The 14,688-nt window shown below is 50.6% G+C and overlaps 8 protein-coding genes across 8 annotated transcripts; 5 read left to right on the forward strand and 3 right to left on the reverse strand.

Annotated features, from left to right (window-relative positions):
* Positions 1-268: 268 nt before the first annotated feature.
* Positions 269-1,219, forward strand: N7477_007584 (uncharacterized protein; the record flags this gene model as incomplete). Its single annotated transcript, XM_056969247.1, has 3 exons — positions 269-308; positions 388-794; positions 875-1,219. 3 exons carry the CDS (start codon positions 269-271, stop codon positions 1,217-1,219), a joined length of 792 nt encoding a protein of 263 aa, XP_056819279.1.
* Positions 1,220-1,642: 423 nt separating this feature from the next.
* Positions 1,643-3,252, reverse strand: N7477_007585 (sterol esterase; the record flags this gene model as incomplete). Its single annotated transcript, XM_056969248.1, has 3 exons — positions 1,643-3,018; positions 3,077-3,156; positions 3,218-3,252. The coding sequence occupies 3 exons, from the start codon at positions 3,250-3,252 to the stop codon at positions 1,643-1,645; spliced, it is 1,491 nt and encodes a 496-aa protein (XP_056819280.1).
* A 236-nt stretch (positions 3,253-3,488) lies between these two features.
* N7477_007586 (PET191 family protein) lies at positions 3,489-3,997 on the forward strand (the record flags this gene model as incomplete). The annotated part of the gene is made up of 3 exons (XM_056969249.1): positions 3,489-3,513; positions 3,581-3,722; positions 3,811-3,997. The coding sequence occupies 3 exons, from the start codon at positions 3,489-3,491 to the stop codon at positions 3,995-3,997; spliced, it is 354 nt and encodes a 117-aa protein (XP_056819281.1).
* Positions 3,998-4,318: 321 nt separating this feature from the next.
* N7477_007587 (dolichyl-diphosphooligosaccharide-protein glycotransferase) lies at positions 4,319-5,863 on the reverse strand (the record flags this gene model as incomplete). The annotated part of the gene is made up of 4 exons (XM_056969250.1): positions 4,319-4,738; positions 4,801-5,507; positions 5,561-5,671; positions 5,722-5,863. The coding sequence occupies 4 exons, from the start codon at positions 5,861-5,863 to the stop codon at positions 4,319-4,321; spliced, it is 1,380 nt and encodes a 459-aa protein (XP_056819282.1).
* Positions 5,864-6,222: 359 nt separating this feature from the next.
* N7477_007588 (NADH:ubiquinone oxidoreductase subunit NDUFA3) lies at positions 6,223-6,595 on the forward strand (the record flags this gene model as incomplete). Its single annotated transcript, XM_056969251.1, has 2 exons — positions 6,223-6,368; positions 6,499-6,595. The coding sequence occupies 2 exons, from the start codon at positions 6,223-6,225 to the stop codon at positions 6,593-6,595; spliced, it is 243 nt and encodes an 80-aa protein (XP_056819283.1).
* Positions 6,596-8,176: 1,581 nt separating this feature from the next.
* Positions 8,177-9,116, reverse strand: N7477_007589 (putative transcription factor RfeG; the record flags this gene model as incomplete). Its single annotated transcript, XM_056969252.1, has 3 exons — positions 8,177-8,821; positions 8,893-8,937; positions 8,997-9,116. The coding sequence occupies 3 exons, from the start codon at positions 9,114-9,116 to the stop codon at positions 8,177-8,179; spliced, it is 810 nt and encodes a 269-aa protein (XP_056819284.1).
* A 1,565-nt stretch (positions 9,117-10,681) lies between these two features.
* N7477_007590 (DNA-directed DNA polymerase eta) lies at positions 10,682-12,716 on the forward strand (the record flags this gene model as incomplete). Its single annotated transcript, XM_056969253.1, has 2 exons — positions 10,682-11,208; positions 11,267-12,716. 2 exons carry the CDS (start codon positions 10,682-10,684, stop codon positions 12,714-12,716), a joined length of 1,977 nt encoding a protein of 658 aa, XP_056819285.1.
* Positions 12,717-13,280: 564 nt separating this feature from the next.
* Positions 13,281-13,842, forward strand: N7477_007591 (uncharacterized protein; the record flags this gene model as incomplete). The annotated part of the gene is made up of 2 exons (XM_056969254.1): positions 13,281-13,331; positions 13,405-13,842. 2 exons carry the CDS (start codon positions 13,281-13,283, stop codon positions 13,840-13,842), a joined length of 489 nt encoding a protein of 162 aa, XP_056819286.1.
* Positions 13,843-14,688: the final 846 nt, after the last annotated feature.

Consider the following 14,688-nt stretch of genomic DNA (forward strand, 5'->3'; position numbering starts at 1 on the left):
TAGTACGTACTTTACAGTTCAGAACTGGCTTCAAATACACTGAGTCGATATTTGACAAGCTTCCCTGGGATAACATACATGAAACTCACCTGCGAGCTTCGAGCATGTGCATGCGATCAACGAACAATGCATGCCGACTACAGCCAGTTGCGGCTGCTCACCGACTGTTTCTCGGAGTAGTGTTGTGGAGGGGCAGCTCTGAATACGAGCTGCCTCTCTTGAACCATCTCTCCCTTACAATCAACCCTCTTTCCCCTCACGATTCACCATGTCTGAGAACAAGAACCTCGTGGGCAAAGTTGCAGTCAGTAAGTTTCCTACCACGTCCAACTCTCCATTCTCTAGCATCCTCCCGCATCTTCTAGCATCTCCCTAACAGACCAAAAGTCACCGGCTCCAGCCGTGGCATCGGCGCAGCAATTGCCCTCAAGTTCGCCTCCCAGGGCGCCAACATCGCCATAAATTACTTGAGCACCGCCTCCGCCGCCGAGGCCGTGGCCAGCCAAATCCGCGCCCTAGGCGTAAAGGCAATTACCATCCAAGCCAACGTGTCGCAAGAGCACGAAGTCAAGACCATGTTTGAGACCGTCATGCGCGAATTCGGAAGACTTGATATTGTCGTAAGCAACTCGGGCATCGAGCACTTTGGAAGTTTGGAGCAGGACACAGGCGATGATATCGATCGTATCTTTGCAGTCAATGTCAAAGGGCAGTACTTTGTTGCGCAGCAGGCGTTTAAACATATGAATGACTTTGGAAGAGTGATGTTGACTTCGTCGATTTCGGCCGTGAGGGTTTGTCTTCCCCCCTTTTTTCCCATAGTGGTTGCTGTGTAGAGAGGGGCTCTGGTTCCCAAATGCTGATGATCTACTAGGGTGTACCGAGACACTCGATCTACGCTGCGTCCAAATCTGCGATTATCGGTATGACCAAGTGTCTTGCCATGGACTTTGGCGCGAGGCAAATCACTGTCAATTGTATTGCTGCCGGGGGTGTCAAGACGGATATGTATACTGAGATGGCGGCCAAGTATATTCCAGGCGGCGAGACTTTGACCCCAGAGCAGATTGACGAGTGTCTGTCCAAGTGGTCACCTTTAGGTAGACTTGGTCTACCGGAGGATGTTGCCGGTGTTGCGAGCTTGATTGCTAGTCGTGAGTCGCAGTGGTTGACGGGGCAGACGTTTCATGTCTCTGGTGGTGCGCATATGGCTTCTTAAGGGCTGAGGTCATGGTGCCAGGGAGATATCCGAATGCTTGGATAGTCCGTAAATCCCGAGGCATTCGCATCATACATCCCAATCTAGTGTTTGATAATTTACGAAACTGGAATGTGTCAATCGAAATACTGAACCTCTGGTAGATTCTTGAGCAGATGACTAGTCTTTAGTTTTGGGATAAAGCTGTTTCTGCCCCGGGCGTCCCCCATATTTCCATATAATCAAGCAAATAGTGCTCCATCTTGATGAGTTGATATTTTAATCAAGGATGATATGGTCTTCTACCAAGATGTCTTATCGCAAAACAAAAAGAAAACCATGAATAGTGTATTGGTGTGGCAATGAAAGACTTGCATGTACGTTATGGGTATGAAGAGGCCAGAATGAAGGTTATTAAAACAGAAAAAAAGAGATTCCAAATAATCAAGACATCCCATAAACTGCCTTAGTTGGCAAAAAATGATGTGATCGCAGCGCTGATGTATTAGAAGCACGCCCATCAAGAAGATACTTGGCATTTGTACTGGGTTCTGTATCCTCACAAGGAACGGTGCCATTTGAGCTGTGCGTCTCCAGTGCGTCGAAGACATGACCGAAAACCTGGCGGTGGACATCTGATGCCCACAGGAAGTCAAGATGCTCATAGGTGGCAATTGGTTTGGCGATGGTTCCACGTGGTAGACCTTGCAACATGACGTTGATGTCGACGAGACTGTCACTGTCACCATATAGAAGCACGACTGGGGTCTTAATGTTGCGGGTTGGGTATTTGACAGGCTTGTAAAACCGTTCACTTGCAACAACGCTGAATGGGGCGTGGAGCTCGTCGTCGAAGAATTGGAAATTCTTGTTACGGATAATCTGGAACCAGTGGACCACTGATTTGGTGCTTGTGAACGAATACAGATGCATATAGGCAGCAAGCTTTTGTGTCTGGGTGATGTTGCGGCATTTCCAATTGAAAAGCATTGAAAGCATCGTGTCAATAATGCGGACGTAGATCGGTGGGTAAAGAATTGTTTGCCACATTGTGGTTGATGAGAGGATGCTGCGTCGGCCGAACAGTAGGAAGAGGAAGTCTGGGGATGCCTTCATGAGCGAATCGACAATGCGGTTGCGGAGACCTGAAGGGGCCATTGCAGGCGCGAGTGCCACGAAGACATCAACCTTCTGATTCAAAAGAGGGTGGATTGCGAGAGTGGCAAATGCTTGTGCGGTACCCTGTGAGAATCCGATGTATGAGAGCGAGGGCTGGCCCGTCACCTCGAGGATATACTCGATGCTGTTAGGAATATCGTGGAAGGCGAATTGGTCGATCGAGAAGTCCCAAAACTCATTCGAGCCCGGAGAGTAATATACCGACTTCTTCGCGTACTTGTTACCGCGATTATTGCCAAGCCATACATCGTAGCCCTTCTCCACTAGTTGGAATGGGAGGCATCGTTGCTCGTCTGTCAAGGAGACCCACACCTCACTGGACATGAGGAGACCATGGTGGAGGTAAACAACTTTCTTACTGGTACTGCCCGCGCCTTGGTTGACGCGCGTCTTCTCTTCGCCCTTCCGATATGCTAATCGGTGGAGGCCAAGCAGGTATCCATCGGCAGTCTGAACAATATGCTCCTCTGCTTCGTAGCCAAAGAGAGCACAGATGTCCACAAAATCAGAAGCCTCGGCCACGGCTCCAGCCAGAACCTCTTCTTTTGTGCGCTTGTCTTGCTTGACCTGCGCCTCGAGAGGTAAGATTTTATTAAAGAGAGACTTGGATTGTTCGTAACAGAATCGAATGATTGGCGTGGCTGGAGGAGTGTCAGTAGTCGGTTCCCACGTTTGCAAAAGAAGCAAAAGATTACTCACGTAGACAGAAAGTGATCAGATGAATGACAGTCTCCAGTAAGACCATCACCAAGGACGCTAAGAGTGCGAGGTACTCGAACCTGGAAGTTACACGTTAGTCGCCACGACCCGCGGATACCAGCTACTCTACCAAGAACATACCAAAAAAGCCTCCCGATAAAGGGGACGCGCGCCATGCTGAACAATCTCGGTTCCAATACACGCGACTGAACCGACTTCGTCTCTATACAGGAAAAAGAAGAATGGAGGAAGATCGAGCGGTTGCAAACGAACTGCGACGTCATGTGCATGTGAAATTGCTGACTCATCCGGGGTCCAATCAGCGAATGTTGAGATTGAGATCGCCCGAGTTTGCGATTCGATCGGACTTTGACAAGGCGAGTCTTATATCAAGACTCGACACAAGCGAGCCATGCCAAGCTCATGCACTGATATCCGTGAGTCGCACAGCTTCCGGATGCCACCGTTTCTATCCCTGGTCAGACGAGCTAACCGCATGTTCAGGCGAGGCACTGGCCCAGTGCCTGCAGGAGTCGGACTGTATTATGGTCCAGCGTCATACGCCGCGCGAATGTCTCTCTTCGCCGCTAGCGGAAGAGTTACCCACGAAGTGCCAGCAATTGGCGAAGGGATTCAGCGAGTGCAAGTGAGTTGATCACGCTGTGACACCGGATTCCGTGCACCGGCCTCACGAGAGGGAATGATTGCTAACATGTGCATTTCAAATAATTCAGGCGCGGTATGGTCGATATGCGTAAGCGATTCCGCGGTAATCGTCCCATTGCGGTCGCGAAGGAGATGGATGCCGAGAAGTCATATTCAGGCGGGCAGCTTTACGCTGGTAAACCGGCCTACCAATCTGTCAAGGAAATCAGTGGTGACGAGGTGCAAATGGACCCTGAGAAGACTCGTGGTCTGTAACGCCACGGCCAATATACTCATGGAGTTGCGACAGCAGCACTGCCGAGTCGAGGACTCCGCGCAGTTGCTATGTATTATTAAAGCGTGGGGAATATTCCCAGTCATGCTGGCATGGTCTGGAGTTACCTTATTTCATGTTCACATTTGAATGCCAGCGCCATCTCCAATCTCAAATAGACACTGAATGTACAATACACATTGGTACAATGGTTTACTGAACGAGACAAGCAATCCTTAGCATATCAACTTTGCTTGACTTGAAGCTATAGGTGTCACAAAGAAAAATATCCCACATCATGATGATAAAAATTGAAGACAGATCTACTGCGTCTTCTTGGTCTTGTTAGCCACAGGGGCCGAGTATAGCCAGACAACGACAAACGCTAGGAAACCTCCAATCACCGACCACAGACCGGCGATCCAAACCCAGCCAGCGCTGATAGCCCAACTGCGCGCGTACTCGTCGTGCGCAAAGTGGCGCACCGTCACCTCGTGCTTCTCCTCAACGTTGGTGAGGAAGGGACGCTTGTAGTTGACGCGGAATGAAAAGATGCCGTGCTGGTCGGGAGTGACAAACTTGGTGCTGTACACAGTGCTAGTCTCCGTGCGGCTGGTAGGCTCGAGGGCCAGACGGTGGAAGGGCGAGAGCATGGTGAATTCAAGCTGGAGCTCATCCTCAGCGGGAAGCTCGAAGGGAATCCACTTGTCGTAGGAGTATTCAGACATCTCAATGCTGAAGAACTGAAACAATAAAAGTGATTAGTATGAGTATAGCGAAAGCTTTGAAGGCGGGGTGCACATACAGTCTCATTCTTGATACGGTAGATCTTAGGGTTCAGGTCCTCAAGAGCAACTTCGCCGTCAGTGACCAAGTGGTGCTTGATCTCGCCAACCTTCAAAACACCAGTCTCCTTGAAAGTCCAAGCAGTCAATTGCTTAGCAAACTCCCGGTTGACAGTAGTGGTCTTCTGTCCATTGGGAGCCTTGACGGAGGCAGAGAACCACTTGTCCTCCAGAGCCTCAACGGAACCAAGAACGGTAAAGCGTGCGGAGTTGCGAGCTTGCATAGCCGAGACAATGTTCAGCTGCGAGCCAGTCGCCTCGATATCCTCAGCTGCGGGGCTTTCATCCTTAGGGTTGTATGCATACGCAGTGTTCGGAGCGCGGAGGATGGGTGCAACGAGAGCGCTCTCACCTCCCAAGGTTTGAGGAGCAACGCGGGGTAGGGCCAGGACACCCTCGCCATCGAAGAAAGCCTTCACATCGGGACGGAGCGAGCCAGGGCGCTGGAGGAGGAGAACGTCGTGCTTCTCGGCGGCCGAGATGGTGTCGTAGTTAAAGTGGTCAATGACAACGGCGGAACGGTCGCTCGAGAGGTGAATGTCGAGTTCAAGGAGGAGCGAGCTGATAGCGCTGGAAGTGGCCGACTTGCCAGAGAGAGCGAGGACGATGTTGCCGTCCTTGTTCATGAAGTCCAGAATGTGTTTGGGAGTCAGGTTGGGGCCGAGTCCTATGCCAGCAAGTCAATTGAAAGTCCCATGTATAGCAATATAGAATGCCGACCTTTTGACTTCGGGGGAAGAATCAGAAGGTGGTCGTAAGCTCGTTCGCCGTGTTCGAAGAGGGACAGCTTGTCGCTCTTGGGTGATTCGAAAGACACATCGTACCCACGGCCTGTCATTGACGTTAGCACAATTCTTCACAACCAAGTGATATCCAATTACCCTCCAGATCTGACCATAAGGTCGAGAATGAGCTCTTTTCTGTGGATTCGTCCAAAACCACCAGCAGGCGGCTTCCGGAGCTACTCAGAGCGTTAACTGCGGCCAAAAAGCCGCAGAGAAGCAACGCAAGGCACCACCGCATCTTGGAGAAGATCCGCGCAGCGGAGCAAATGCCGAAAAAGGGGAATAAAAGAAGGAAAATAAGGGTGGTGGAGGTGGGAAAGCAGAGACGTGTATAGATAGAAAGGGCGACGTGTTAGATGGGCGATGCCAAGACCGACGCTGGGACCTGCGCATCTCCGAACTTCGACTTCACTTCTTCCCCACGGCCTTCCGAGTTTGTCTGTTTCCCCTCCCCGCCAACACTACCGACCAACCACCTGGGTGGACTCTGACTCTCTCAATTCGTCTAGTTTCGAATTGCGATCTCATACGCCTCGGTTTTTAGACCCGTCTCCCCAAAAACTTCGCTCGAATAGTCGTTCGACCCTGCCTTTCACCATGTCTACCCCTCAATTCTGGTCGACTCCCCTCCGCTACCTGCGCTGGGCATCTCATGAGAAGCCCGCCATCTTCTGGTCCCTGGTCATCGGCTCAGCCGGCCCCGTCGCGCTCGTTGGCCCTCCCCCCGATCCGTCGCGCTCTCGGTGACGTCGACCCCGAGCCTATCCCCATGTCCTACCCCAGTAAGGCGACCACGACTCCTTTGAATCCGACATTGCATTGTCGAACTGCTATTTGAGACCATGAGGCTAACCATGACCCCAACGCGCACAGTTCCGAGCGGCCCGCGGAAGATCCCCCAGGGCTACGAGGACCAATAAAAGGACGCAAATATCACAAACTTTGCATCCGTGGAGGATTAGAGCCGTAATGGGCACATCTATCCAGAATGATACGGAAATTTAGCTCAGAGGGGGGCTGTTAGCGATGCCTCATGCACAGCTGGGATCCTCGGCAATGTCGTCCGCAGACCATTGACTCAAGCGACCCTGTCTGTCATTGTTTTCCCGAAAAGAGGCGCTTTGATACCAATCTTGTTTGTACTGCGATCTCGGGATGGTCGGATGTCGAGATCGTTGTGCCGTTGTATGTACTATGTTTTGAGAAAATCATTTATTTGACTTTGAGTCGATTTCTCAATTTCTATCTGGAGACTCTAAGGCTGCGGGCTATTTGTTCCTGGTAATTATAACTTGTTGGTAGGTAGCGTGATGTCTGAGCTGTGTATCGCTGAGTAGTAGAGAAATGCTGCATCATGAAGTTGCTCCGTACAGCTCGACCATGACCAGCAAAAAACGTTCATGAGCAGCTAGGGCAAGTATGCAGGTGTCTGAGTATGCACTACAGAGTTGTAATAGCATTTGGCATGCTGTTTCACGCTTGCTTTAGGCAAACCCTCACGGAACTTACCATTGAGTTAGAGATGATTGGATTCGCGATTGGAGAGTGATTAGTGCATTTTCTCTATTAAGGCTGATCTGAAGTGGGCGAGCTGCTTGTTTTCGCCCTGGAAAAGCAGCTCGCCCTGGCTCTCCCAGTGGGAAAGTCGCACAGATAACTTTGAAGAGAAAGAACACAGAACATAATCAAACGAATGGAAGAGATGGGTTCGATTATGATTGTAGAACCGTCAAGTCAGCGGCAACCACAGAGCAAAGAAACGCCGTATATGCTCATATCTACATGTAGGTTCATCAGCATCGCTTTATGAAAGCAGTTTCTCCCGAGATTCCACGAGCCGAAGCCCAGAATAAGCAAACATGAAAACCCACAAGTCCCGTGCCCCTAGGACAAGTCCAAAATCGATCAAAGAAAAAATACCAGCCACTGCTAAAGAGAAACACATCCGATACACCGTCAAACAGCCCAGACAAGGAAAACGCGGAACCCCATGATGGATATCCGGAAGTCATTAAAGCAGAAGAACAGAGAGCTCAAAAAATCCAAGAGATGCCACCTTTTCGAAACCTCGCACAATGCTCCTACTCCTAACCGGCCGCTGCACGATAGTGCAGGGTAATTGAAAGAGGATGCCTTTTCTCTTCCAGGGACCATGCTCGATCTTTGAGCCGGGAGTTTCCGCTGGAATCCAGAATTATGGCACAAAATGTGGTGAATGATAGGAATGGAATGTCCAATTGTGGGAACTTTTTCCCGACTGTCGGATCTGCTGATCTAAATTTCCTGTTTCCTGGACTTGGGGGTATTTGTCGGAAGGAGTCATGGATGCATAGTTGACAGGTTGAGGGCAGCGAAGAGTCCAGGAATACGGAATTCGTCGACATCATTATTGTTCCCAGGTTGTTTCATAAGTCCAAAGGAAAACCGGCAAATTCATCCAGTGGGACCACGGAGAAGAAAGAAATCAAGCATGCACAAGTCACAGGCTCGGTGCCAGTCCAGATTTTTTTTGGGGGGTTTTTTGGGGTTTGTTTGTTTTGTTTCTCATTATTTACCGCCGACGGTGAGGATCGCGCTCTCGGGTGGGTTGCGGCCTACTGCGCTCGTATTCCGGAGTATATCTCGGCTCCATTCCTATCCGGGGATCTGGGGCAGTAGTGGTAGGGTATGCCATCCCCGAGGTCACGGGAGAATAGTCCGACTGGTCATCATAGCCTGGTCCCGGGTATCTGGGCGCATTTCGGCCACCGCCCTCGTAACCATAGCCACCAGCGGCGGAGTAGGTGTAGGAAGCAGGATGCATATCAGCAGCCGTCACAACAGGCTGAGAGGATCCAGAGTAGGAGGCCTGGGGTGGAGGGTAAGGAGCCTGGCCTGCTCCGTAGGGCGAGTGAGTGGAAGTGTAGGAAGGAGGGTTGCTGTAGGGAGCATTCTGGGATCCGCTGTATGGACTTTGGGAATATTGATCCATATATGGCTGTTGTGCCGGAGCGGCACTGAATGTGGGAGGGGATGGCCCCGGTTGCTGGCGAACGTCATGAATGGCAGATGTGGCATAGTTCGCTGAGTGATTGTTAGGGGCATGAGATGGGTTAACATCTTGATTGTAACTACCTCTCGGATAGCCTAAGTCAGCCCGTCGCGAGACATCAGCTTCCCAGCGGGCCGAATCGGCCTTGATATCAGCAATCATCTCCTATCCAGAAAAAGGTCCTTGGTCAGATGAATGTTCCGGGGTCTGATGGTCATTGTCGTGAGTCGACTTACAGATGTGAGATTTCGATAAGCCCGGATGAAAAACCCTTGTCGACCCTGTGGATGGTCAGTTAGACTGTTCGATTATATGTCAAAGGGGGAAAAGAGAGACGGACACCATGGTTGCCGGGTCTCACGAGCGCGTCGTTCCCCAGGTAGCGGCAGATATCTGCTTGGATGACTTCGCGGCTGATTCCATCGCCGGGGATAAAGTATTCATTCTGACGGCCTGTCATAATGTGTCCGGAAGTAATGGTCCTGAAATCAAATGGTTCCTCAGGGTCGGGCCCAAACAGAAAAAAATGAAATATCCGGGCTGATAGGAAGATCCTGGGGAAGTAGAGGCAGGTGTGTCCGTTTTATTGGAAGAAAATACAGAGTTTCTATGAGGCGACCGGTAGGTAAGATCCAAGATTGACTCGTCACCACTTCAAATGACGAGTATGTGTAGCTCGGGTCCAAGGGGTATTGAAGAATCGAAATTAACAGTCCACGGGAATACGGCCAGAGATATAAGAGAGGCCTTTGGTCGGGAAGCAAATGGTCCAGTCAAGTCCAGTGGAAGAAAGTCCGGTAGAATCCTAGGGGAGGGAGAGAGGTCCAGGGTAGTTGTCCGGCAATGTATCCTAGGAATCTCGAGCAAGAGATCACAATGTAGCCGAGTGACTAGAGATGGCTGAGATTTGAGAAAGGCGAGAGGATGAAGAGGAGAGGGTTGAGAAGCGATCAGGAGAAAACACGGTCCAAGGTGGGGCTGAGGGTCCTCTGGGTGGCCTTTGTTTCTGTTCTTTCCTTTGCACCGGAGACGAATGTCTAGGTGGATGAGCCGGGGGCGTGAGAGAAAGGGTTGAAAGGTTTGAAGGAGGGAGAGGGAAAGGAATAGGAAGAGGGAGGGGGCGAACTCAGGCGGTTGGGCCGTCGTCTTGGGCTGGTGCCACGACTCCCCACTGTGTGAGCAAGCATGCATGGTCGAATACGGTTAGAACCTACAGAGTACCACTCTGCTTGTACCCGTCTCGGTTGACGCTGACTATCTAGTTCTTCAGCATCACTGTCACTTGATTGTTGCTGGACGAGTTCTATACTACTCCATTCGACCATCGCGTATTCTACTCTACCACTTGGACGCCAGGGGATCGTCCCGTCCAGCATGGACTACAGGCTAGTCTGTGCCCTGTGCAGTCGCTCCTAGTGGATCTCTTGGGTCGAACATCAGCTACGTAGGAAAATTGCATGGCCAAGGTACGATTACCTCTGCCTTGTGTTCCTTGAGGCGACACTGTCGGACAAATCAGGCCTAGAGGAGTCGATCATCAGGGCTACGACGCAAGTCAGGCCCGGTGTGTGGATCAAGGAATCGAAAAACGTTGCCACCAAAGGTCAGATGGGGTCTAAGCTGGTGTACATTGGTGAGGTGCGGGCGTTGGGCACGAATGCGTGGCTTTGGGCAGGAAGTTGTACCGAGGCCGCCACTCAGCGTGTCAGACTCCGATCGGGGACCCCTTTGGTTTGCTGAAGACTTCTTACTTGTTGAATCGGACTTGATTTAGCTCTGAGCTACAGTAGATGATCCCGGGGCACACAACTATCATCCTATCAATCAGAGATCTCCTCGAGGCGGTCGCTCAGAGTGCATTAAAAAGGTGAGGCAAAGTAAACAAACACGTTCGTTTCCTGAGGCTCTCACACGTGCCTTGCACTAACCCATTTCGGGACATACATCCAAGGGTCAGATACCCAGATCCCTTCCAGACTCAACGCGTCAGGTTCTTATTGCCCTCCATGTCGCCATGACGCAGATATGTCCTTTGACCTTCCCACATCTCCTGATGCGGTGAGACGATCTCACTACACCCACCGCCACCTCCAGCTTCTCCGACATGGCTCGACTGCCACCCCACTCCGCGCCATCGCGCATGTTGATCTCGATGCCTTCTATGCGCAATGCGAGATGGTCCGGCTGGGCACGCCGCGTGATAAACCCCTCGCTGTGCGTCAGTGGGACTCACTGATTGCCGTCAACTATGCAGCGCGGCCTTTTGGAGTCACTCGAATGCTCTCAGCCACCGAGGCCCGAGAGAAATGCCCCGATATCGTCCTGCAGCATGTCGCGACATTTAGAGAGGGAGAGGGAGGGAAATGGGCATACCGCGATGATTCGTTCAGGAACATTAGTACCGAAAAGGTGTCGCTAGATCCTTATCGGGCGGAATCGCGGAAGATCCTCAAGACCATGAAAGATGAGTTGGAGCGATGGTGTACGGAAGGACCCGGAACCGGAGCTCTTTGCTCTCACTCAGGGACTTTCGGCATCGCTGGAGAAGGCGAGTATTGACGAAGTATTCATTGATTTGTCTCCAATAATATACTGCGTCTTGCTGCGAAGGTACCCTGAACTACGGCCCAGCCCGCAGGAGGAGAACAAGGATGCCGCTCTTCCTTTCCCTCCAACCACGGCGCTGATGTGGGGCCCCGAAAACTGCTTAATTGAGCTGGGTGAGCATGGGTATGAAGAAGATGACCCGGACTGGGATGATGTTGTCATGCTAGTGGGCGCAGAGATCGTACGCGCAGTAAGAAATGCCGTATGGGAGAAGCTTCACTATACATGCTCTGCAGGGCTTGCTCGTAATAAGATGCTCGCGAAGCTTGGTAGTGCATGCAATAAACCCAACCTGCAGACTGTGGTGCGGAATCGGGCGGTGCAGCATTTCCTCGGAGGATATAAATTCACCCAGATCCGGATGCTAGGTGGAAAACTGGGAGACCAGATTACTGCGCTTTTCGGCACGGAGCAAGTGAGCGATCTTCTCAATGTTCCCCTCGAACAATTACGCTCAAAGCTTGATGATTCTACCGCGTCTTGGCTGTATGGCATCATCCGTGGCGATGATCGTAGCGAGGTCAATCCTCGAACGCAGATCAAGTCCATGTTGTCAGCAAAATCATTCCGCCCAAGCATCAATTCAATGGAACAGGCCGAGAAATGGCTGCATATCTTTGCGGCCGATATCTACGGTCGACTTGTGGAGGACGGCGTACTTGAGAACAGACGTCGGCCACGAGTGATCACACTGCACCATCGAACGGTTCAGTCACGATCGCGTCAGATACCCATTCCTCCCGCTCACGCCATCGACGAGAGCCTTCTCTTTGATCTTGCCAAGAACTTACTGCAGCAGGTCGTTGGAGATGGGCAGGCATGGCCTTGCGCAAATCTTTCCTTAAGCGTGAGTAGCTTCGAAGATGGTGTGGCAAAGAACAAGGTCATTGAGGGTTTCTTGCTTCGAGGCGAGCAGGCCAAGTCATTGAGCCATTCAATAAGACCCCGTGAGGTAGAAGGTATTCCAAGCGAGTATCCATCTGATAAGAGGAGGAAGACTGATGACAGTGGGATTAAGCGGTTTTTCTTCCAGTCACTGAACGCCAAAGATCCCGCCTCCAACGTTAAAGAATCTACCCCCAAGACAGAAGACCCAAAGCCAAACATTGAATTTTCCGCTGCATCTGACAATGAAGAGCTTCAACCAGCCACAGAGCAAAGCCCAGGGCTGGCCACTTCGGTGATCTTGGAAGGGCAAATAGATAACACCGAATGGGTGCAAATCACATGCCCTCGGTGCTCTAAATCTATGCCTGAGTATGAAAGGGAAGAGCATGATGACTGGCATTTTGCGAAAGACCTAGAAATACAAGACCGACAAGAAGCAATGACTACGCAACAGTCTCATCCGGCGAATCCGACCACCTCGAGGGGCTCGAATACCCGTGGACGAGGCGGGCGAGGAGACAAAAGCAAGCCTGAGAAAGGGCAGATGCGTCTAGCCTTTCAGTGAATCGCTTTGGTCTGTAATAATAACAAAATCACAAAATCCACGAATGTAAAAATAAACACAAAGACATAATGAAAGGATCATGCTATTCCCTAAATCCCTCTTGTTTCTCCCAAGTATCATCAAATGCTTCAGTAAATGAGAAACAATTTTATCAAATCTGTAGGTCTCCCTGCAAATTGTGCTCACTATGTTCTCGAATAGATTGCCGCTTTCATTAACTACCTTTCTCCATACTGAGTACATAGCTCATTAGGTTATTAAGTCAAGGGTCAACCTATTACTATGATGAATGCAATTTCATGATAATCGGTAATCATCAGTATACATAGAAACTTTCAACGAGACCCACAACATGATGTCAGGCTGCGAGACTAATAAGTCGCACTGCTTGAACACCCCATCATCCGTCCCTTGTTCCGTCTTCCATACTTTTGGGTCGTGCAATCAGTGTTCTCTCTGTTCTGACCGACTGTTAGTAACACTGTACCGTCGTGAGAATCCACTGGATTTTTTCTGTCCTGTTACCTGCTTGTTCTTATCTCCATCTCACCTATACTTTGAAAGATGGGAGGTATCTTGTTTCCCGTAGTCTGCGCCGCTCCGCGAAGCAAAGAGGTCAGTGCCGTCTTTTCTCCCTCTTCCCCCTCCCTAGCCTTGGCTCAATACTAAGCCCTGGTGAAGTTTGCAGATCATGAATCGTTTTATTGAGCAAAAGGGCGTTGATGAGGACGAATGGAACCTTGTATTCGTAAACAGCATTGAAGACTATTATGATAAGGCATTCGAGCCACCAATCGAGGATGATAGCAGCCCAGATTCCCCATTCATCGGAAAGGCGCCTCAAGAATGTCACCAACTGCTCTTGAAGCTTCTCGAGGATACCGGGTCGGAAATGATGACCGACTACTTTGCTATCATGGACGACGGGTCAACACAAGACGACACTGTCCTGCGCGTATGCGCAGAGAGGGATCTCGAGAATGAAGTCTTGGCCTGGCCGACTGTCCGTACTACCTTCCAGGCTTCGGCTGTCGCGCTGATGTTGTATCATTCAGGGTACAGCAGTGTCGGGGAGGATGTGGAACGTGCTCAACGTGAAGACGACAATGTCTATCGTGGAGATTAGTCTACCTTCAAGTGATCGATCTTAATAGACAGTAAGGGCGAGAAGCCAAGTTAGGGGGAAAAATTGCGTCAAAACAGAAAATGAACTGTTCACCGCTTGAAGCGGCTCCTATAAAGCACCTGGGATTGGCATATTTTTGTTTGACTCATTGGACTTCAAGATCAACCAAGATGACAGTGATTATTTTGCCTCAGCCGCACCTCAATGAATCGATATGGAAAGTCAATGAAAGCTCCTGGCTAATTTCAAACAAGCTTCTTGTTACTCGTTCGTCGTCGCCACCCCTGGACAAGACTCCAACCGACGGAGCATGCTGGAGCGACAGCAATGGGGGCATTTCCCCCTCTCTACTGTACCTGAGCCACTTCCAGATTCTAAGCCCTCAAAGAAGGCTCCTATCCTATCTTAAGAGTCCACACAGTCGACAATCAAGCGGCCGTTTGGCGGGTAGGCGAAGCCTTCATCGAAGCGCATCATGGACTATCCCTATGTGATCAGAGAGCATGTTACCCTACAATTTCTCAAAGACTAAGGGCCCCGGGGTTTTGAATTTCCAAACGTATACCATCATTTTGAGACTGCTTCGCGATATTCCTCGTCGCCTCGAGGGTTCCCAGCCAACTCCTTAAGGAGGCTTGGCCCAAAATGAACGAGACTCTTCGCCAGTATTACATCTGCAAGGTAGCAGATGTTTGCAATCACTTGACGGCATGGAAGGGCGGTTTCAGTGGTGGTCAGCTATTGGAGCCGTATCTCGTCAAAGGCAGCAGCAAAGAAGGCGGACGCCCTTTCTGCACACCAGCTTCTAAGGAATTGTACTGAGTTGACTATGGATGTCTCTATACT

This window comes from Penicillium maclennaniae (assembly GCF_028827695.1).
Source record: "Penicillium maclennaniae strain IBT 15551 chromosome Unknown utg000007l:1.0-4884863.0:1.0-4888362.0, whole genome shotgun sequence".
In the NCBI taxonomy this organism is placed as follows: domain Eukaryota; kingdom Fungi; phylum Ascomycota; class Eurotiomycetes; order Eurotiales; family Aspergillaceae; genus Penicillium; species Penicillium maclennaniae.